The 24,943-nt window shown below is 40.2% G+C and overlaps 1 protein-coding gene across 1 annotated transcript in view; it reads left to right on the top strand.

Annotated features, from left to right (window-relative positions):
* The window catches only part of macrod2 (mono-ADP ribosylhydrolase 2), a 608,769-nt gene that overhangs the window by 385,679 nt on the left and 198,147 nt on the right, over positions 1-24,943 (top strand). The window contains exon 6 of the mRNA XM_047351869.1: positions 1,623-1,744. Within this exon, the coding sequence (XP_047207825.1) occupies positions 1,623-1,744 (122 nt within the window). The remainder of the gene's footprint in view (positions 1-1,622; positions 1,745-24,943) is intronic.

The raw sequence follows: 24,943 nt of genomic DNA, 5'->3' as shown, positions 1-24,943 counted from the left end.
GTCCAACATTGAGAAGGTCAATGACGCCAGGCAGAATGCACAAGATTACATTTCTGTCAAGTCTCCTTGTCGACTGTCTTATTTTCCTGTCATCACTCCTATGATTCAATTAAGAAACTGCATTCCTCAATCTGGCCCAGCCAGAAATGTGGCCAGTGATTGACAGGTAAAGATATTACTATTCGAGGGGAAAAGAGTACGGGAGGAGACATCAATAATTGAGATGATAGCATGAAAGATTCTTGTAATTGATTTCCTATCAAAACATCTGAAATAATGCATTCTTCTGAGGCCGGGTTGCACAAATTGTCTTTATGAGTCATTGTCTAATCGTGAGGACAACTTTTATTATACTATCATTTATTTTGATGACAATTTTATAGATTCTAAAACCTCAAGCTCAACTGTTCAGCTGCTATACAGTGCTTTGCAAAAAGTCCTAATACCCATTGTTACAACCAAAAACGACTGTGTATTTTTATTGAATTGTACATAAAAGACCAACAAAATGATAAACAGAAAGTATTAGTTAAATTGAAGAAAATTCATACTTAGGTTTTTAAAGGTTGTACAAATTAAAATCCAAAAAGTGTTGGGTGCATTTATATTTGGCCCCTGGGTCGGTACACTGTAGAACCACTTTTCACTGTAATTACAACGGAGTGTCTTTTGGGGTATGTCATTACCAAGCTTTTGGATCTAGAGGTCGGAGTCTTTGCCTATTCTTCTTTCAAAATGGCTTAAGCTTCATCAGATTGGATGGAGATCTGTGACCATAAATTTTCAAGTCTCATCACCTAAGCATGTAGATTTACAACTGGACTTTAATTGTATCTGTCTAGCTGAGAGGGTGCAGTCTTGGAGCCATTTGAGGTCCCCGACTGCAGTTCAAGAATGATAGAAATTTGGCCCTCCAGAAAATGGCGCTGATGCAGATGGACACTTTTTGTTAATTTTTAGGATGTGATTTTCGATATTAAATTTTTATCTTTTTAAATTGAAAATGTTATGTACAAACAACGTAGTTTTTCTTTACTAGCCATGTTTTTCTGCTTTCATTTTTATTTCATAGTAAGTAGGGCCAAAATCATCAATTGACTTTTTATTTAAAAAATAGACTTGGCCGCACCCATTTATTAAACTTGTCTAAATACAGCAAATGTTTTTTTGAAAAAGGTATTGTTTTTGTTGATGGACTAAAAACATCTTCGAAACCAACAAAATAGAAAATATTATTTTATCAAGACCAATGTCTGACACTTTTTTTTTTAAGTTTAATTTGCTCCTTTTGAACTTGGTTCATTACAATATTTCATGTTTATTTTATTGCTGAGAAGGTAAAAACAAGAGATTAATTAATGAAATTAAATAAATTTTCCCACCAAACAAGTTCCAGTACTAAAGCAATGTTTTCTTTGGGCAATTATTTGGCTGAATATTAAAATAAATGTGATGTGTTCTTTGATATAACCTACCTAAGAACTGGCTTTAGAACTAGCTATGGTTTGGTGCAGGAACTGCTTTGGTGGTAAAATCCTACTGACCCACAAAGTAACTGCAACTGTTCCTTTATCCTTGATGTCGGCTGTTGGTAAATAAGATATTTTCTCTTCTTCCAACAGATGTGATCCACACTGTAGGCCCAGTGGCTAGAGGTCATGTTGGCGAGAAAGAGATCACAGATCTTACCTCCTGCTATAAAAACTCCCTTGATTTGGTGAAGGAGCATGACTTGAGGACTGTGGTGAGTACAATATTCTTCATTGTCACCCAATTAAGAGAATAAATATGTCTAAATTCATTAGGGTTTGAAAGCAAGGAGAAGCACGGTTTAAATTTTGAAATGTAACAGCAGCAGAAGGATTTGGCACATTTAATTTTCGATTCACTTCTGAAAAAAGGCTTAATCTTCTTTGCTTAAACAAAGAGAACAGAAAACAAAGCAGAATGGTAATGTGTTGTCAAATGAAAGCTTTTCATGTAGAAGACTTTGGCATGACATTTGGCACATGTTCAAATAAATCAGAAGCCTTTGTTTAAGCCTATCTATCTTTCAGCTGTAAATACTGGTTTGTTTTTTCTCTTTGTTTGAGGAGCAACTTTTAAAACTTTATCCCTTGTCAAATTTTCAAACGCTGAGAGATTTGTAAATTTTTTTAAAGGCGAATAATGTGTAATAAAAAGAAGGTGATGTATAATTCTTGCATTCTCTCAACCCTTCAAATTGATTTTCTTTTTATTCAAACACAGAAAAATTTGGGTTTAATCATAGGGAATAACGGGGAATGAGCATTGATCTTGAGGATGCAGGGTTTTAAGACGTTAGACCAATCAGTATCACACCAAAGAGCCAGAAATCACATTTTGCGTGCCAACCTACTGCCCTGCTGCCTCAACAGAGGCCAATCACTTGAGGCACTTACCTACAGAGAGACATAGATGACTGCCAGTCTCATTAAAAATGATTGTGACAAACCCCTGCTCTGCTGATGACCTTATTGTTAGTGACACAGAATCCTTTACAGACTCCTTTTGGTAACAATTAAACGGCCTGTGAAACAAAATGTCTGACGTATGCGTGCTGTTCTGAAGTCAACACCTTGTCTACTAACCTGGAAGTAGTAGCAAGTATTGTCATTTATATACATATTTTATAGAAGTCAGTGGTTACTGCTGGGTTACCAATAATGTCAGCCCACCTTTCTACATTGAATCTCCATGGTAACCAACCATTGCACTGGCTATGGTAATCTCCATTATGTTCATTAATATGTTGTTCCACCACAGGATCGGGTTGTCTCACAACAGACCTACATCTTTGTTGTCTAGACAAACGTTAGCTCACTAGCACTGGATTTAGGCATGTTGTTATGGAGACAGTTAAAAACAAACGCAGGTTGTTTCCTGAAGGTCAGCTGTAAGCCCAACTCTGCTAACGGGTCTGCTGCCTAGCCTCCATCTCCAAGCACACCACATTCGGGGCATTCTCACCGGGCCAGCCAGGCCGCCTCCCTAGTTCTCCGCCACACGTGACATTTTTCTTGTAGGAATATATATCTTTTTTTTTTTCTCTCATCTGACCGGGAGGAGGGGCTTGTCCCACAAATTTTCTCTCTCCTTTACATGGCTTGGGCCAAGCAGGAATTCCTCTAACTTTCTTTTAACAGTGTCTTTATTGTTGCCACTGTTGTCTTACATGTCAGATTTGTGGAGTCCATGATTGATAGTTGTCCCGCCAGTACATTCCCCCACCTTAACTATGCATCTTCACAGCAAATCCAGAGTTACCATGGGCTTCTTGGCGACTTCTCTGATTAATGTTCTCGTAGGCCAGCATATCAGTTTAGATGGATGGCCGTGTCTTTGAAGGTTTCCAATTGTGACGTACTCCTCCCATTTTCAGATGATTGATTTAAGACTGTTCCATGACATGTTCAAAGTCAGTAATATTGCTTTACAACCTAACTTTGCTTTGAATTTCTATACAACTCTATTCGTGTGTATGTGGTCTTCTTGTTCTTCTGCTTTTTTTCAGTTTTGTTTTCTAACAAACCTCTTAGGCCTTCACAGAACACCTGCATTTATACTGAGATTAAGTTACACACAGAAAGACTCTGTTTACACGTTAAGTGACTTCTGAAGGCAATTGGTTGCAATGAATTCTAATTTCATATATCAGATTTAAAAGATCTAAACATAAATGTGAGGCCCCACTATTCAGATTTTTATTAATACAAAATTTGGAACCCTTCCTTCCACAAAATTATGCACCATTTTGTGTTAATTAATCACATAGAATCTCAATGAAATATATGTAAGTTTGTGGTTGTAACATGTCAAAATGTGAGAGTTCAAAGGCTTTTAATATTTTTGCAAATCATTGTGAAACATGTCTATTTGAGAAGACTGAAGTTTGCAGTTCATGTCCTAACATTTGATTAATTTAGAAAAGAAATCTGTCAAATAAAGAGATACAGCAAAATTTAGGAGAAAATGAACAAAGTGGTAGTTTATTCTGAAAAAATGTGACATTTAAAGGCAAAGGGAGCTCCTGCAGTGAAGCACCGGGTCCACCATGCTTCCTCACTACAATATTGTAACAACTTTTGTGCTTTAATCCAAATCGACCCAGAACTCTCCTTATTTCTCGTACATTCCAAATCATTATTAACTGTGAGCCGTCTCCTGATTTATTTATACAATAATCCATACATTTTTAAGAACCTGTTATCCTGTTTCACTGCCTAAATTCTATCTAATATATTTATTTAGCTAAAACCTATTGATTCAGGCTTTAGTGAAAACAGTAATGTTCTGTGATTGACTGTAAAATAAGACTAATCCTAAATTGTTTTAGGCACTGTCCATTTTGTTTTCTTTACCTTAAGCAAAGCAGAGACTGCTGACCAGAAACTAAAAAGTAGTTGCTTCCTACTTCAAATGCTGATGTGTCCTACAATTACCTCTACCTTAATATCCAAGAGGATTTTAAAGCCTTCTGCTAATTCTTAGCTAACAATCCTGCAGCTTCCTGTTGCGAAGCACAGTACGTTCAATAATCTGTTAGCTGATCAGCCCTAAGCTCATATCGACTAATCCGAAAGTGTCTGGGTTTGATAGAAATAAGCTGCACTCCTGAAGACAGGCACCCTCCTAAGTAAGACTATGGGGTGATTAAAATAGCGAGAGGGGGTACAATTGAAAATCTTATATAGCTGGCTTCTTAATGAGGATTCCAGGGTTTTAAATGGTAATAAGTGTCAAGACAAAGCCTATCACAAATACATTTTAGCATTAAAGATTTAGAGAAAGCAGTGATTGCTAGTTAATCTGTTAGAGTTCAGAGTCTCGCTTCAGGTAACAAAACTTTATGGCTGCCAACTATGTGAAGATCTCATTTATGGGAATCACACTAAATCTTTTGACTGAAAATGTTTTGTCCTTACCTTAGAGAACTTATGTGTGTTTGAGTAAACTTTTACTATTATCATTAGAATTCACAAATTGGTTTAGAAAGGAAAAAAAAAAAACTAATTTTTGCCTTTTTATGTCGTGGTGAGTTAGTCACAGTGGGATCAAAGACATCCAGCATAGCAGACATTTTGGCATGAAAGGGGATAAATGCAAGTGAATTAATGAGGGCTGCAAGTCTAATTTTTGTTCTTGTGCAAGTGCTTTAACACACCTCCTGTACCTGGGCAAAAGTATTAACATCACTTGAACTTTCTTGAATTTGACCATTTTACATCCACAAACTTCAATGTATGTTATTAAGATTTACTGTGAAAGACCAACACCAGAGTAGTGCATGCTTGTAAGGTGGACGGAAAAAGCCTAAATTCTGAAATATGTGGTATGTTACATTTACAGTCAGCCCCTCTACTGTGATATGTCTTTAGCTGTTACCAAGGTAGAAATTGAGTTTAACAAGCGGCTTTTACAAACACAACCAGCATGTCCGCTGAAAGAAGAGATCATACAGAATCCAAAAATACACAATTTGTCACAATCCACCCAGGATTTATTCAGCCAGCAGCAAAGGAAGACCAAAGATATCACTTGCATTTGAAAAACATAATTATTAACATAATGATTATTTAAATAGAGTTTGTAATTTTTGAGAAAAACTCAATTAGATTTGGACATGTTATTTTGAGCAGAAACTTCCAGAAATGAACTGTTTGGCCAACATATCTGTGGTAGAGAACAAGCTCAACACATCACCGTGAACAAATCATCTTCATGGTGTTGGCTTCATCATGTTTCTTCAGCAGGAAAAGGGAATCTAGTTGGGCTTGATGGGACCAATGATGGAGCTGAATATAGGGAAATCCTGGAAACATTTAGAGGCTGCAAAAGACTTTAAACCGGGCCAGAGGTTGAAGATGCAGCTTCTAATGTTGTCTAGAAATCTGAATGGTCAAAAATAAATCTGTTGTTTACTTGTTTTTAGTTCCACTGTTAGTTCTAAAAGATTTGCTAAGTGAAACAGCATCAGATTGTACCTCATATTTTGAAGAAATGTTTGATCGCATTTCATTGTATCATGTTTATTTATTTTTTCTGCTCTAGGTAACTTCATTTTCAGTAACTTGATGGGTTTTGATAGTCTTAAATTACTTAATATTCATTATATTAAACATGTGCAGGTTTTTATACAAATGATTGGAACTATCCCCATGCCAGGTTTTGCTAAGATGTAAAGATTGTATTTACACCAACAGTTCTTTGGCCTCTGGACAGGTTCAAGTTATGTGGTTCTAGGACTTCATGAGGATTGCCTTCTTGGAAAAATTACAATGAGGCTAAGCCAAGATACCTGCTATTTAACCCTGGCAGCGATGCTGTGTGATGTATGGGGTTATCCAGACTGTAAAATCACTCTAGCATTTTCATACCTAGACTGTATTTGTCTGATTTTAAATATATTCTGTTGGCTGCTGTTCAGTTTTTGTTTTTGCTTTTTTGTGATACTAGAATGTATCAGATCATAAAACATTAAAGATAGTAGCACCCCCTCCAGGATTACTTTTTCACACAATGCAAGGTTGGTTTGAGTAGCTTTTTCTCTCCATTCCCACATGACTAAAGTTATCATTTTTAAACTGCATTTCCTATTTACTCAGTTTATCATTGTCTAATATTAAACTTTGTTTGATCTGAAACATGTGGGGGAAATCTGGGCGGTATTAAATAGTTTTTCTTGACATATGTTGAAATATAATGTTAGTCACTAGTTAGTGTCAGTGTGTCAGTGTGGTGTGGTCTTCTTTGTATTGTTCAGTTCTAGTATTGCTATCTGAGTGTTAAACTGGATGACTAACCTCTTGAAATACACCTAAAAATGACCAGGAGTATTGTGCATCTCTTTCTGAAATTCCATCCCTCTTATCTGTGCAACGTTGCAGGAAGGCTGGGGTTTATCTCCAGCGGTTATTTTGGTGACATTTGAAATTCTTCTCTTAATTGTCTTTTGAATTCAGATGGACCCTGTGTTTTCTTTATGGGTATAACATCATTTATCAGAAGAGGAATTAAAAAACACAGGCAAAAAGTACTTATGTAAAGGCCTTTAGTCTCTTGTCTACAGAGTTTGGTTTTCCAAATCATTTGGCTATTGCTCATTCTATGAACTGTGACCATGCATTATTGCCTGCTTGCGTTCATACCTTTTTGTGTGTCTTGCAGGGATAAGTATCAGTGTAACTTGTGTTATTTTAATGTTCTCTGCTCATTTCCTCTTTCCCTGGAAGTCTCCAAGGATGTTTTGTGTTTTTGTGTTTTTGTTTGCGGTTGAAAGCGCAGCAGGCTCTTACCACTCCCTGAGCTCTGACTGACCACAGCCTCCATAGTCATATTTGCTGGCTGAGCTCTGCAGAATAAAAAAAAAGGAATCATGGAGAGCTGTGCAGCCTGGGAGTACCGTTGCAGCTCTGGGATTGTGAGCAGAATGTTGTCAAACGACCTTCTCCACTGCTCAGTGTGTAATATGCTACAATATGTTGTTGACCTCAACAGATCCAAATACAAAACCTAGTCAGAAATATGGATTATTCTAGCAGATATGAAGAGATAATCATGCTACTATTGGAGTCAATAGGCATGGAGAAGCTGCAGCAGGTTGTCAATATTTGCTTGAGCCCAGACATATTAAACAAGTCTAATAATGATTGCTTCGATAAATATAGCATAGTGTATGTTATGATCTGTTTGCAAAAGCTAACATTACTGGATGACTTCTGTTCTCACTAATAGAAAAATCATGTATGAATTTATACATGACAAGAAGAGAAAACAGTGATTTTCTGCAATTCCTCTGGGTGTAATGGTACAATCTGACCTCTAAGTTATGGTTATTTTTCACCTCAAAGTTTATCTGTAAAGCTTTATTCATGTACAAGGTAGTTAGAAGTGCTTACCAGAAAAATAAATGACCACGGCTAAAGAAAACGACAAAACTGGCTGGAAATGCTCTATTTTTTCCAGACCAGGACTGGTTTTCCAACACCTCATACTTACATTTCCTGTGTAAATAATCATTAGCTACTCTGTAAATATTCACCCAATGCAACATGGTGACAGTTTAAAGGTTCATAAAAAATGTTTATTTAAAATTTAAACGTATTTGAAATTGAAATTGTATTAAGACAGTAGAAGTGCGTTTTAGTCTTAAATACACGTGGCCTGGGAACATAGCCCTGTGGGACCCCATCCGTGATCGTTGTTACCTCAGATTTATGTTGCCAACTGACACAAAGTAGTCCTGATCACCCAAGTAATATCTAAAACTATTTAGGACTGTATCAGATATTCCCACCCAGTTTTCCAGTCTATCCGTCAGTATGTTATGATAAGCTATGTCAAACGCAGCACTGAAATCCAGTAATACTGAGACAGATGGAACCGTAAACATGGGTCTCCTGCCTTGGTTAGTTATGGAAGGCTGCTCAGGGTCTTCCCGCGACTATTGCATCTGTCACAGAAAAAAAGACATGCTATAAGAAGAAGGATGCTGCCATTACTCAGCCTTAAAGTGTTGGATGTTTTACTTTACAGATTATTTCAAATGTTCCTTTCACAGTGACCTTAAGACAAATAGGATTCCCAAAGTTTCCCCAAATCATCACTAATGTTTAACTTTAATTGCAGGTTTATTGAAACTGTGTAAATAAAACACAACAAGTACTTAACTTAATCCAATGATGACTTTGACAATTGGATGTTTTGTGGAAGTATTTGCCATTAAGCTATTCCTGGCAGCAGGCAGCGGGTTGGCAGCTGCCAGCATGGGCCATGACAGGGTCGCAGACTGTATTTAGTGGCCTCCTGTCTGACTCCCAGGCGGCCTTGGAAGTGTTTTGTAGTCATAACACAGTGGCTTTGGAGCGATCCAGCAGGGAAGCCACAAATTGCCCGTTGAGAAAGAAAGCAGCTGAAAGCCAAGTGGATTGCAGATGAATGGTGTAGAATGATAGGATTAACCACCCTTCTCTGTGGGCTCATTCCAAGGCTGCTAGGAGCATTAGCTTTCATTCATCCCACTCAACGGTGCTCCCAGAATGCATTCCCTAAAAAAAAATATCGCACAGTGACACAAATCAGGATGCTCATTCTGTTTAAAGATGATAGCTGATAGCCCAGAATGAAACATGTTTGGCATGAAAGGAACAAAAAAACACTGCATGAAATGAAAGATTAAGGTAGCTCCAAGGTGTTATTGAATGTAACCTTGTCGAATGTCTTTTCCTAGCTTTCTTAAAGGATTCTGCGTTTTCAGGAACTCTATCCTGTGTGTTTTCTTGTTTCCTTCCTATTTGTGTGGATCCATTCTTATTTAGAAAATGTTTTTTTTTTTTTTTTTACTATTGTACAGCGAGTGCATTGGAGACTTTTTAATTTGATTATTTTTCCAAATAATGTCATATCAAACTCCAGTGATTTAGTCCCTCAACCATTTCCATTTGGCTTGCCAGCTCCCCAGATGATTAATTAGTCATCATTTATGTATCCACTACACAGATCATGCACACACTTCTCCTTTACCTGCTTTCCTCCCTGTTCTGTGGCATTTTATTATTTGAGAATACAAGCAACTCCCGATCCTATTTTGCAATGGCTGGCAGGATAGCAATTTGATGATGAACAAACTTGGGAGGTGATGTTATTGCAGTGTAAACCGGGATAGGATAATGAGAAGATTGCTGCTGATCTGCTTGCACAATGTAGCCACTTTTTGCATCTGTATACAGCTTAGCATTGTGTTTAGGTTTATTTTTCGAGCGACATATGATGTTGCCACCACCATGGTCAAGGTGTGCGATGATGTGTTCAGGATCATATGCAGTTGTAGTTTTTTTTTTTTACCAGACATACATACTGAGTTGCAAGGAAGCCAAACAATAAAAAAAATTTTAATCTCATCTGACCAGAGCCACACCCACGTGTTCGAGGTCTCCCACGACTTGTGACAAAAGCAAACACGACATCTTATGGCTTTCTTTTTGCAACTCTTGCATAAAAAGCAGATATGTGAGGTTCACACCTAATAGTTGGCTTGTCAAGAGCTTCTCTTACCTGAGCTGTGGATCTCTGTAGCTCCTCCAGTGTTATCATAGGTCTCTTGGCTGCTTCTCTGGTTAGAGCTCTCATTGCCAAGACAATCAGTTTAGGTTGATAGCCTTGGTAGGTTTGCAGTTATACTGTTTCCTTTTTGGGTGATGGATTAAACAGTGCCCTGTGAGATGTTTAAAGCTAGGAATAATGTTTTATAATATAACCCTGCGTTAAAGTTCTCTACAACCTTTACAATGACCTTTTTGGAGCCTTCCTTGGTCTTCATGATGCTATTGTTTACTAGTCTTCTCTGGGAAATCTCAGAGGCCTTCACAGTACAGAGACAGTTTACTAATTGAATGATGTTTGATTGTGTCAGATTATATTTAGGGGTATCAGATTTAATGGGGCTGATTACAAGTCACACTTTTTAGGATTTTGTTTTAAGAAAACATTTATATCTCTAACCCTTATGCGCTACTTTGTGTTGGGCTGTCATATAAATTCTCAGTAAAATACACAGAAGTTTTGAATTGCAACATGACAAAATGCAAAAAAGTCGAAGAGTTATTAAATGTTTTGCAAGACACTGTATAACATAAGATTTACTGCATGGTTATTGAGTGGAATTAAAAATAATAGGAACCAGTACTTAGTACATTAGCATTGGTCTTATTTATTATTGACAAGAAGGAGATGGATGTGTTTCCAACCTAAGCAACCCGCTGATGATGGCTGAAAGCTGAAATGTATCCATCTTCATTTTGTCCACAATAAATATTATAACATTTAATGCAGTGGCAGCTGCTTCTAATCTGTAAATATGTTTTCTTAACCCTTCAGTTATCTTAGATCTTAAGCCAAGTATGACAGCAACACTGGGAGTTTGTATAGTAAACAGAATAGAAATATATGAAAATAATTCAAGCAATTACTTAAAAAAATTATCTATAAAAAGATAATGTCAGTATTCTAATTTTGAAAAGGTTTAGAAATAGGCTATTAGGAGCAGGAAACTGAGGCTACAATTCGCACAGGCTCACCAAAATTGGACAATAGAAAAATGTTTTCCGGTCTGATGAGTCTTGATTTCTGCTGCGACATTCGGATGGTAGGGTCAGAATTTGGAGTCAACAACATGAAAACATGGATCCATCCTGCCTTGTATCAACGGTTCAGGCTGGTGGTGGTGGTGTAATGGTGTGGGGGATATTTTCTTGCCACACTTCGGGCCCCTTAGTACCAATTGAGCATCGTGTCAACGCCACAGCCTACCTGAGTATTGTTGCTGACCAGTGGCACCAGGTGAGAAATGTAGGATTATCGTACTAGAGACATAAAATTATCGTATTTTGAGGGAAATTATTGTACACTCGTCATAACCAAAATAACAAGTCTGTTGATGTGTTGAATAGCGTCTAACAGGCACTCGCAGTTTTGTGGCGTCAGTACGGAATGGATTTATCAACAGCTGCAGCCCCACAGTGCTGCTTCTTCTTCTTTTCTTTTTTTCTTCTCCTCAATCATGTGCGGGCGCAGTGGACTATTCAGCCAATCATGACCATTGTTCTGAGGCCAACGCATCACGTCACATGTAGGTCACATTTAGAAAAGCATGATTGGCTGTAATTTCCAGCATTTGTTTCCGAATCTGGACACAGATGCCTTCAAGGTTCACAAAAAAACTCCGACAGACTTAGGTGATAGGCTGATGACGACTGATTACAACCACACATTCACGGAATGGTCAAATTATCGTACATTTGGCCTTTTTTAGGAATATTGATCGTACATCATACAGAGAGCAAAATTATCGTATAAATACGATAATTATCGTACACCTGGCAACACTGTTGCTGACCATGTCCATCCCTTTATGACCAAAGTGTACCCATCTTCTGATGGTTACTTCCAGCAGGATAACGTGCCATGTCATAAATCACGAATCATCTCAGACTGGTTTCTTGAACATGACAATGAGTTCACTGTACTCAAATGGCCTCCCAGTCACCAGATCTCAATCCAATAGAGCACGTTTGGGATGTGGTGGAACGGGAGATTTGCATCATGGATTTGCAGCTGACAAATCTGCAGCATCTGCGTGATGCTATCATGTCAATATGGATCAAACTCTGAGGAATGTTTCCAGTACCTTGTTGAATCTATGCCACGAAGGATTAAGGCAGTTCTGAAGGCAAAAGGGGGTCCAAGCTGGTACCAGCAAGGTGTACCTAATAAAGTGGCCGGTGAGTGTACATAAAGTTATTAGAAAGTTATTTGCTAAGAGTTCAAGTCTCCTTATGGTTTTATATATATTTTTAAAAAATACCTGTCGAAAATCACTTTACAAAGAGGTTTCAAACCAATATGTGGTGCTATTTAGACATTTTTTGCAGGGAAGTCCTTTGCTGTTTGCTTGTCATTAATACAGCATGGCTCATTTGTGAAAGAATCACTGTGATAAAGTGGCCTAAACCTGCTGATTGTATACCTATCAGTCCCTAACATTCTAGAATCATGTGCTACTCTATGCATACAAGAGTCTTATGTGTTTGTGTTTAAACCAGTCAGTCATTTTCTACCGCTTATTACATAGTGGGTCGCAGGGGAGCTGGTGCCTATCTCCAGCAGTCTATGGGCAAGAGGCGGGGTACACCTTGGACAGGTCGCCAGTCCATCGCAGGGCAACACACAAACAATCATGCACACACTCATTCGTACACCTAAGGGCAATTTAGAGAGACCAATTAACCTAACAGGCATGTCTTTAGACTGTGGGAGGAAGCCGGAGTACCCAGTGAGAACCCACGCATGCACAGGGAGAACATGCAAACTCCATGCAGAAAGACCCCCGGCTGGGAATCGAACCCAGAACCTTCTTGCTGCAAGGCAACAGTGCTACCAACTGCGCCACCGTGCAGCCCTGTGTTTAAACCAATAAACTGAAATGGGACTACATAAAGGCCTCAATCCACTGTCACTGTACTGCATGCAGCATAAGCTTAATTCTTTGCACATCATTTGCAACCACTTACTGCTGCATGTTAGCATTACATTTACAAAGTAAGTAGCGTTAATAATATGGTGGTGCAAACGTGACTATCAAGTCATTGCATTACAATTTAAATATGACCTTCCACCACAAACAGCAGGCACAAAAGGGACAAAAAGAGACACAGAAAATAGTAATAGTAACGCTGGCGTCCCATATACAGAGGCTCTTGGTCCTCGATGCTGGCAGTGTCAGTGTGGTTTCCGGGCTTTGTTAACAAGGCTGGTGGCAGATGGGAAAAAACTCTTCTTGTGGCCTTGCAGCCTCCTGCCAGAGGGGAGAGTTTCAAAGAGTCTGTGACCGGGGTGGGAGTGATCAGCCAGAATCTTCCCTGCCCGCTTCAGGGTCCTGGAGGTGTACAGTTCCTGGAGCGACAGTAGACTGCAGCCAATCACCTTCTCAGCAGACCGAATGACACGCTGCAGCCTGCCCTTATCCTTGGCTGTAGCAGCGGCGTACCAGATGGTGATGGAGGAGGTGAGGTTGGACTCAATGATGGCTGTGTAGAAGTGCACCATCATAGTCTTTGGCGGGTTGAATTTTTTCAGCTGCCGCAGGAAGAACATCCTCTGCTGGGCTTTCTTGATGAGGGAGCTGATGTTTGGCTCCCACTTGAGATCCTGGGAGATGATGGTTCCCAGGAAGCGGAAAGATTCCACAGTGTCAATTGTGGAGTCACAGAGGGTGATGGGGGCAGGTGGGGCTGGGTTCTGCCTGAAGTCCACAACCATCTCCACTGTCTTTAGAGCGTTGAGCTCAAGGTTGTTCTGGCTGCACCAGTCCAAGATGGTCCACCTTCCATCTGTACGCGGACTCGTCACCATCAGAGATGAGTCCGATCAGGGTGGTGTCGTCCGCAAACTTCAGAAGCTTGACAGACTGGTGACTGGAGGTGCAGCTGTTGGTGTACAGGGAGAAGAGCAGAGGAGAGAGAACACAGCCTTGGGGGGAACCGGTGCTGATGGTCAGGGAGTCAGAGACGTGCTTCCCCAGCCTCACGCGCTGCTTCCTGTCAGACAGGAAGTCAGTTATCCACCTACAGGTGGAGTCGGGCACACTCAGCTGGGAGAGTTTTTCCTGGAGCAGAGCTGGGACGATGGTGTTGAAGGCAGAGCTGAAATCCACAAACAGGATCCTGGCATAGGTTCCTGTGGAGTCCAGGTGCCGGAGGATGAAGTGAAGGGCTAGGTTGACTGCATCATCTACAGACCTGTTGGCTCTGTAGGCAAACTGCAGGGGGTCCAGGAGGGTGTCGGTGATGTCTTTTAGGTGTGAGAGCACAAGGCGCCCAAAGGACTTCATCACCACAGAGGTCAGGGCGACGGGTCTGAAGTCATTAAGCCCTGTGGTCCTTGGCTTCTTGGGAACAGGGACGATGGTGGAGGACTTGAAGCAGGCTGGCACATGACATGTCTCCAGTGAGGTGTTAAAAATGTCTGTGAAGACTGGAGACAGCTGATCAGCGCAGTGCTTCAGGCTGGCTGGTGAGACAGAATCCGGACCAGCAGCTTTCCGGGGTTTCTGTCTCCTGAAGAGTTTGTTTACGTCCCTCTCCTGGAAGGAAAGAGCCGTCCTCGGCGTGGGTAGGGGGCTGGTGGGGGGGAACTTCAGGGTGGGGGTTGGAGGTGCCAAGGCCCCTCTTGAGGTTGGAGAGATGGGGGTGGTGGATTGTGGCTGCAGCTGTTGGGGGGCGTCGTGGGGGATGGTTGCACGACTGTCCCTTTGTCTTTCCTAGCGGCAGTAGAACTCGTTCAGGTTGTTGGCGAGGCGTTGGTCGTTGATGGAGTGGGGGGCTTTCGGCCTGTAGTTGGTGATTTGCTTGAGCCCTTTCCAGACAGACGCAGAGTCGTTGGCTGAGAACTGGTTTTGGAGCTTCTCAGAGTACAGTCGTTTGGCCTCTTTCACTGCCTTGCCAAACTTGTACTTTGCCTCTCTGTATATGTCTTTGTCCCCACTCCTGAAGGCCTTTTCCTTATCCAGTCTTAACCTTCTGAGTTTAGCTGTGAACCAGGGTTTGTCGTTGTTGTAACTCACCCTGGTGCATGATGGTACACAGCTGTCCTCACAGAAGCTGATGTAGGAAGTCACAGCCTCTGTGTACTCGTCCAGACTGTTGGTAGTAGTCCTGAACACATCCCAGTCTGTACAGCCTAAACACGCCTGGAGATTCTCCACAGCCTCACTGCTCCACTTCCTTGTCGTCCTCACAACAGGTTTGCAGAGCTTTAGTTTCTGCCTGTATGCAGGAATCAGGTGGACCATGATGTGGTCGGATTGGCCCAGTGCAGCACGTGGGACGGCATGATAAGCGTCTCTGATGGTGGTGTAACAGTGATCCAGAATGTTGTCCTCTCTGGTCGGACATTTTATAAACTGTCTATATTTGGGGAGTTCGTGGGTCAGATTACCTTTGTTAAAGTCGCCAACGACGATTACTAAGGAGTCCGGGTTGGTCCGCTCCACACTCAGTATCTGGTCGGCGAGCATGCGCTGTGCGACCTGCACGTTAGCTTGCGGCGGGATGTAAACACCGACCAGGATGAACGAAGCGAACTCACGGGGGGAATAGAAAGGCTTACAGTTTATGATGAAGTATTCCAGGTCTGGAGAACAGTGCTGCTGAATCACTGTCACGTCGTTGCACCAACCACTGTTGAGGTAAAAATCAGATTTGCCGGAGAGTTCCGTGTCTCTGTCCGCTCTGTAGAGCTGGAATCCTGCCAGCTGCAGCGCAGAGTCCGGTATTAATCCACACAGCCAGGTCTCCGTGAAGCACAAAACTGCCGATGAATAAAAGTCCCTGTTTTTCCCCAACAGCAGTTGTAGTTCCTCAATTTTGTTGGGAAGTGAGCGCACGTTAGAGAGAAATATTCCAGGTAACGGTGTTCGTAGTCCACGCTGGCGAAGTCGTACCAGCACCCCAGCCCGTTTCCCTCTCTTCCGGCGTTTCACCGCGTGAACAAAGGTGAGCACACCTTTGACCAGAATGTCCAAAAATTCCAGAGCAGTAGGCAGAAAAGTTGGAAATAACTCCTCTGGTGTAGTAGCCCTGATGTTCATGAGTTCTTCTCTGGTGAGAGAGCTCCGGGTACCATCACAGAAGACCGTTTTAAAGCAAAAAACAAAACAAAACAATGTGCACCAACACGCCGAGGCGACCATCTGCGGCGCCATCTTGGATTGTCAATGATAAAGTGGTGTGACTACCTTTTATAAAAACAAGCTGGATTTGGTAGGTTGTGGATCTAGAGCACACAGGTTCGTGTTAACACAATGCCAAAGTAGAAAGACATCAGCAGTGACCTTACAGAAGCAACTGTTACTTTACATCAATCTGGAAGGAGTTATACAGCCATATTAAAACAAATTTCAGTAAATCATTGATCACATGAACAGCCATTAGGTTAGCTGTCAACCTTCCTAAGAATGGATGTTAAAGCAAATTCACCTCAAGGTCACTTCATGAAATGCTCAGAGAAATTGCAAAAGTCATCGGCAGGCACATTGTGAAAAGAAACATTTCTAAACAAACTAAACTTTTAGGACATGATGGCAAACTCGGGAACCAGGGCTGATAATAGGACAACAGGCGAACAGGTTAACAGAAGCATAAACAGGTGGATAAACAAACAACCTGACAATGAGGGAACAGAAAACACGGATGTAAATACAACAGAGGATTAACAGAACTACATGAAAAACAGGTGGGTGCAATTAACAGAAAACACAACACAGGTGCAGATCATAACATAAGTATGTTCAAAACCACGACGTTTGGCAAAAACGAAATACAGTATATCAAGATAAAAACCTCATACCAATGTTCAAGCACTGAGTTGAAGGGCTAATGATTTAGGCTTATTTTGCAGACACAGAACATGTCAAAAAGTTATCTGTCTGACAGCTGAAGATTGGCCCAAACTGGGTTATCAGCAGGACAGTGATTCCTGCACAGCAGCAAAACTAAATGGCTGAAAAATGAGTGTCAACTGGATTCTATACTGTTGAATCATAATGATGCACTTATTTGCTAGGACAATGTTTTCTTTTGTGTATGAAAAAGGTAATTAGTTTCTCTCTCTGTGTGGACCATGTTTTTATGTCCTGTTAAATGATTTTTCCAAGTAGGATTTTATCAATGTTTTGACTGAATATTTATAAATTATAGATTGTCAGGCACTCTTCACTGGAAGAGAGGCTGAATGATAACTTTGTCTTAAAGTTTTTCTAAACTCAGCCGTTGCACAGATGGCATTATTTCATGTTTTGTTTTCAGTTATCACCAGGTTTTAAAATATTTCACAGCAAATGTACGTCACAAACAGTGCTAGTCTTTGAGAACCTGATGCTTTTTGGCCTGGCTGTAATTTTTATAGATTGAAATAAATATGCTCAGCTTTTCCTGCATGCATACAATGTCATAAATGACGGCAAGCTGCATCATTTAAAGAGTAGGCATTACCTTGGCAGCCAAATTAGAGGTGCAAATGTCCTTTGGTGGTGACCTTATGTGTGATTCCTTAACAAATGCAAATATTGCCACTTTGTTTAGGAAAATATTAGTCAATCACATTAAAAATGGCTTAAATAGAGGGATAGAAAAACATATCTAGGCCATTGAACACTATAAACAAGTTTATACAATGCCTTCTTAGTGAGTTGTTGTTCGTTTGTAGCCTACTTTCACGTACCTCCATGCATTGACAAAGGTTAATTAGACTGAAGCTTTCTAAAGGTCACACAGCCAGTTAAATTAGTCATTTCCGTTTGTCTGATCCAAATCATTGGCAACACTGGGCAAATTAGACCCAATTATACTCATGGTGGTTGTAGTGTTCTGCCACCAAGTCTTAAATTATGACCACTGGAACACCAATTACCTCAGCGACCTAAATCAGAAAGAAGCAGCCACAGCAGAATAAGAAGCTTCAGGTGTGGTTAAAGCTAACATCCTTGCAACATCAGTTTCCCTCAACATTGTCCTCATTCTAGGTGAGCTGCAGAACATTAAGTGAGATGAAATCTTAGGATATGTAAAATATGACATTTCCATTCAACTTGAGAGGGGTAATCACTGTTGATGGGACCTGAAGAGGATTGGCTCCTATGTGGGCTGATGTGAACATGCTACTATCTTGATTATAAGCAGAGGAAGCCTAATGCAATCATCTGAAAGGCCTTTCAGTTATTCTACAAGAAGAATGGCAGCACTTCTATTTTATGTTAAAGGCTCATCAAATAAGTTAAGTACTAAAGGACAGTCAAGCAGTAGAAAACTCCCTCAGCTCTCAAGGTAGTTTCACTTCATCTTTTTGTCAGCTGCTCTACCTGGCTGTGAAGATCCTCTTGCATATCTATGAGGCTTATAATCCCTCTATGGTACCATCTGAGAATAGAGACAACAGCTTGCACCCGACTGAGGGACTGTCAAAGGAAGTTGTTGATTAAACAGATGTTGCTCCTGCCAGACGCCATGAGACAAAAAAAACAAACAAAAATTAAACAACAGAGTAAGCATACATTAATTGAACCGACCTAAGAATGGAGGAAATGTGGAAAAATAAAAGGCATTTCTGTCTAGTTTTGCTCTTTCCCCACAAAGGGAATGTAAAGGTGTCACCTTTTTACCTCTAGTTCCACTTATACATAGAGATGTTCAAAGTAGCATCAAGCATGGGGATCCACCTACGTCCAGAATAGTTGGTGACAGTTGATGTTGAAACAAAATGTTCTTTTAGCATTTTCAGAATCTAGTTCTGTTAGTGTTTTTATTTTCTGAACTGCATGAACCAGAATTTCTATAACTGTTTCTTAAAGGTCTATGGCACAGAGCTGGTACTTTAATAACACATTTGCATCACCAAGGGGATCTGATTGGTCCAGTGGTAAGCACAATTCAATTGATCCAGGGAGAGGATCGCTCACCCATCACTTGCCTCATTTCTACTGCAAGGAGAAATTAGGCAAATTGGGTTGCAAAGAAAGAGTCTGAAATAATTGGTGTGGATCTTATTAACAGAGAATTAAATGGTACAAATAAGTAAACTCAATCATGGTGACAGAAACTTACTCTCTCAGCTGCAAAGATCAACAACTATATATATATATATATATATATATATATATATATATATATATATATATATATATATACACACACACACACACAGTACAAACTGCAGAGTGAAGCCAAAAGGCCGACAAGTGCTAAGCATCTCTGGGAACTCCTTCAAGACTGTTGGAAAACCATTTCAGGTGACTACCTCTTGATTGAAGCTCATCAATAGAATGCCAAGAGTGTGCGTAGCAGTAATCAAAGCAAAAGGTGGCTACTTTGAAGAACCTAGAATATAAGACATATTTTCAGTTGTTTCACACTTTTTTGTTCAGTATATAATTCCACATGTGTTAATTCATAGTTTTGATGCCTTCTGTGTGAAGCTACAATATTCATATTCATGAAAATAAAGAAACCTCTTTGAATGAGAAGGTGTGTCCAAACTTTTGGTCTGTACTGTATATATATATATATATATCATCCATCAATTCTTATTGCAAAAATTTATATTTAACAAGGTTTATTTTGGACACCCAGATTTTAATAGTTGCCTAAAACTTGTTTAAGTTACTATTATGACGTTTACTGTATACTGTAAAACATGTACAGGGGTTGGACAATGAAACTGAAACACCTGGTTTTAGACCACAATAATTTATTAGTATGGTGTAGGGCCTCCTTTTTGTGGCCAATACAGCGTCAATTCGTCTTGGGAATGACATGTACAAGTCCTGCACAGCGGTCAGACGGATTTTAAGCCATTCTTCTTGCAGGATAGTGGCCAGGTCACTACGTGATACTGGTGGAGGAAAACGTTTCCTGACTCGCTCCTCCAAAACACCCCAAAGTGGCTCAATAATATTTAGATCTGGTGACTGTGAAGGCCATGGGAGATGTTCAACTTCACTTTCATGTTCATCAAACCAATCTTTCACCAGTCTTGCTGTGTGTATTGGTGCATTGTCATCCTGATACACGGCACCGCCTTCAGGATACAATGTTTGAACCATTGGATGCACATGGTCCTCAAGAATGGTTCGGTAGTCCTTGGCAGTGACGCGCCCATCTAGCACAAGTACTGGGCCAAGGGAATGCCATGATATGGCAGCCCAAACCATCACTGACCCACCCCCATGCTTCACTCTGGGCATGCAACAGTCTGGGGGGTAAGCTTCTTTGGGGCTTCTCCACACCGTAACTCTCCCGGATGTGGGGAAAACGGTAAAGGTGGACTCATCAGAGAACAATATATGTTTCACATTGTCCACAGCCCAAGATTTGCGCTCCTTGCACCATTGAAACCGACGTTTGGTATTGGCATGAGTGACCAAAGGTTTGGCTATAGCAGCCCGGCTGTGTATATTGACCCTGTGGAGCTCCCGACGGACCGTTCTGGTGGAAACAGGAGAGTTGAGGTGCACATTTAATTCTGACGTGATTTGGGCAGCCGTGGTTTTATGTTTTTTGGATACAATCCGGGTTAGCACCCGAACATCCCTTTCAGACAGCTTCTTCTTGCGTCCACAGTTAATCCTGTTGGATGTGGTTCATCCTTCTTTGTGGTATGCTGACATTACCCTGGATACCGTGGCTCTTGATACATCACAAAGACTTGCTGTCTTGGTCACAGATGCGCCAGCAATACGTGCACCAACAATTTGTCCTCTTTTGAACTCTGGTATGTCACCCATACTGTTGTGTGCATTTCAATATTTTGAGCAAAACTGTGCTCTTACCCTGCTAATTGAACCTTCACACTCTGCTCTTACTGATGCAATGTGCAATCAATGAAGACTGGCTACCAGGCTGGTCCAATTAAGCCATAAAACCTCCCACACTAAAATGACAGGTGTTTCAGTTTCATTGTCCAACCCCTGTATATGTATGTGTGTGTCAGTCATTTTCTACCGCTTCTTCCATAGTGGGTCACCGGGAAGCTGGTGCCTCCAGCAGTCTATGGGCGGGAGGAGGGGTACACCCAGTGTCGTGATTATGAATATATTATTTAATATTAAATATTAATACTTTAATGTTTTATTAAATCATAATTTGGTCTGTTAATCATTGTCCTGTGAATAGCAGCCCAATAAGGCGGTGAGCCAAGCTTTGGCATTATTGAACAGCAAAACTCTGTAAACACAGAATGAATTCACACAATTTCCTAAAATATAAGAATTTATTAACAAAAATAAGTCAACTCAAAGTCAAACATATTTCAGTCAGCAAACTCTTTACTATGCTAAAACAATCCAACTAAACTACCAAGCAAATAAACAAAATAAGAAAGATTAATGGGCTATGTACAATATAAAAAAGTTGATCAAAGATGGTTGAAAACCATGACCGGAAGAGTGATGCAGCATTACCATGCAATGTTATTTATGTTTGAGAATAAAGGATTATCTTGAAGAATCTGGAAATGAAGTTACGTTAGTCTTGGAACTAACCTATAATTGGTATACCTTCAAACAACCATTGACAATGCAAGATCAGATAAAACATTATTTTAACAAAATAACAAAATATTTAACAAAATATTTTAAAGAATGATTTGCTGAATAAAACCAACCTTCTGGATGACTAATTATCAACAGTGTTTAATTAGCTGGCTTTATTAAAATAATATTTAACGAAATACTATTAAGGAAATATAATTGTGAATAAGAACCACACCTTTCTGGATTAAATGATCTTAATGGTGTTTAATTAGTTATCACGTTTATTAAAATAATATTTAGGGTATTATTATTTCTTAGTTTTGAAACTGACAACCTTTCTGGATAAATGATCTGTAGCTGACTCATAATGTGGGTGAGCACGTGTTCTTAGCTGTTAGCGGTTGAAGCTAACAAAAGAAGCGTATAGCTGGTTACCAGAATCAAACACATACCTTTAAAATATCACTAATAAAAGGGTTGAAATACATAAGCGTGGATGGCGCGTTATGGCCGATCTTCCGTTTAAAAACCACCCTTTAAATAAAGTTGGTCTTACCTTTAAAAACACAACACAAAAGACATCATTAGCTGAGTTTCTCAGCACAAACAAAACAAACGTCATTAAACCAACATTATTTAGATTATTTAACTCTAAACTAATTTTCTCTGCCCAAACACTACCTCTTACGTGAACCGTGCTGAGAAGTTGTCCTGGGCATTGAGGAAAACATCCACGTGTGGGTAAACAAAGGGTTAGCTTGCAGCTAATCTCTGTAGCTGTGGGGAAGGGCTTTTAGCTGGCTCGGCCGAACCGTACGATAAATGCACGTTCGGCTCCTTGAGTGGCCGCGATGCGGCAGGGTAGCTCTTGCTTCCCGTGCGTACATGCAGGAAGGCATGCAATGTGGTCCCTGCTCTCTTTTCCAGGCCATGGGGGAAATCCGCTTCGATTAGGGCTGATTCTGGAGGCCTCAGAAAAAAAGTCAAGTCACACTTGTCTCATTACACTCTTTATATGAATGAATGCCAGATACTTGAACAGCAAATCATTACTTAACTTTGTTGCATATGATCGCGTGATCGTATGACACTCTTGGATCCATACACTCATCGGCCACTTTATTAGGTACAATTTGCTAGCACCAGGTTGGACCCCCTTTTGCCTTCAGAGCTGCCTTAATTCTTCATGGCATAGATTCAACAAAGTACTGGAAACATTCCCCAGAGAGTTTGGTCCATATTGACATGATAGCATCACACAGATGCTGCAGATTTGTCAGCTGCACATGATGTGAATCTTCCGTTCCACCACATCCCAAAGGTGCTCTATTGGATTGAGATCTGGTGACTGTGGAGGCTATTTGAGTTCAGTGAACTCATTGTGATGTTCAAGAAACCAGTCTGAGATGATTCGTGCTTTATGACATGGCGCGTTATCCTGCTGGAAGTACCCATCAGAAGATGGGTACACTGTGGTCATAAAGGGATGGACATAGTCAGCAACAATACTGAGGTAGGCTGTGGCATTGACACGATGCTCAATTGGTACTAAGGGGCCCAAAGTGTGCCAAGTGTCCCCCACACCATTACACCACCACCAGCCTGAACCGTTGATACAAGGCAGGATACATCCATGCTTTCATGTTGTTGACTCCAGATTCTGACCCTACCATCTGAATGTCGCAGCAGAAACCGATACTCTGTAGACCAGGCAACGTTTTTCTAATCTTCTATTGTCCAATTTTGGTGGGCCTGTGCGAATTGTAGCCTCAGTTTGCATGTGATTGGCTGATTAGAAATTTGTGTTAACGAGCAGTTAAACAGGTGTACCTAATAAAGTGGCCGGTGAGTGTATATGTATGTATGTTGACACACCTGAATTGTCCCGCTGTGGGGACTATAAAGGATATTTTTATTCTATTCTATTCTAGTGATATTTTCTAAAGTTTGGTCTAAAATAGCCTAATTGAGATTTTTAAAGTAAGTTCTGAGCAATTTGCTTGCGATCTGAAGACGTTACAGATGATTTTCATTATTTCTGTCAGACGAGAAACTAAAGAGAAAACTGTATGTAGATGGTGATTTACTGGTTAGCTTTGAAGTCTCAGAACCTAAACTAATATATAGAAAATGATGCAGTCTTGTCTGAAGGTCTGCTTCTTTTTCTCTGGCAGGGTTCCATCTATTTAGATTTGCACCCGAGTTGGAAACACTCAATGTCATCTGATATTTCCTCCCTCAACTTCTGCTCTGATCAAAGAAAGAGAACATAGCAGGAGGATAGGAAATACATTCTTATATATGCAATGATGTGGCTCTTATTACCTGACAGGTGCTCTTTACTCTGGTACTTTATATCTGGGAATATCTGCTTTCCTACAGATGAGGTACTAGGTAGCTGTTCATCGGTAGTGGAATGAATTCTTGTTTACATCATTACAGTTAATTACCATACATGATCCGTCCAGCCAGCAGTGACGGCGCCGTTCGTTTTTTGAATGTGTGTGTAAATGTGTCAGCATAGACAGTCATCTCACTCCTGGTTGCCTCATTAGGGATCCGGCTCTATTCCTATAGTAGCACCCCATGTTGCTTCAGATTGTTTTGTCATCCTCATGGCTACACTGAGATATTAACCAGGAACAATCAAACAATAGAACAGAAAAATAAATACCATGAAAGCACTGAAAAGAGTCAACTAATTTTTTTATCATACATTTTAACAATAGAAGACTTTGTACCACTGAGGAACAGTCCAGTCCATTTCCTCTGTATCACGGGGAAGATGTTTCTGACAATGGCTTAATACAAGAAATGTGACAGTTGTAGCTGTCATGGATACATCACAGTGTGGTTGCACTCATTCCACCCAGAGTCCACGGCTTTTGTATCTCCCCCAAGTTTCTAGAATGGCCTTTGCTTCACTATCCTCTCAAAACTCTGGCTATCCAAATTTCTCGTGCAACTTTTCCCACCTGAATTTTTCCTTCCATCAAACATTACATTAACATTTTTGGATGTAGGACTTTTGGATGTAGGATTTTTGGATGTGAACAGCCAGGTTCTCTAGAGTGTTTGTGGTTTATCCTTTATGTGGAGGCTGTGAATGAGCTTTTTTCCCCATTGTTGTGTAAACTATAACACTGCATTAACATTTCTTGCCAGTATTGGTGGTCTTTCTTAATTGGCTTTCTGTAATATTTAAGTTTTCTGAATAACAGAAATTAAAATTTTCCTCAGAGTAACCCATAACAATCAAAATGAATAGAAATAAGCACCTGAAATATATAATTCTATGCTTTTTTTAAAGCTGATTTAATGGAACATGTGTAACATGTGATT

The sequence above is a fragment of the Girardinichthys multiradiatus genome, chromosome 22, assembly GCF_021462225.1.
Source record: "Girardinichthys multiradiatus isolate DD_20200921_A chromosome 22, DD_fGirMul_XY1, whole genome shotgun sequence".
Lineage (NCBI taxonomy): Eukaryota > Metazoa > Chordata > Actinopteri > Cyprinodontiformes > Goodeidae > Girardinichthys > Girardinichthys multiradiatus.
The sequence above is the reverse complement of the archived record's forward strand: the minus strand, read 5'-3'. Positions and strand labels throughout refer to the sequence as shown.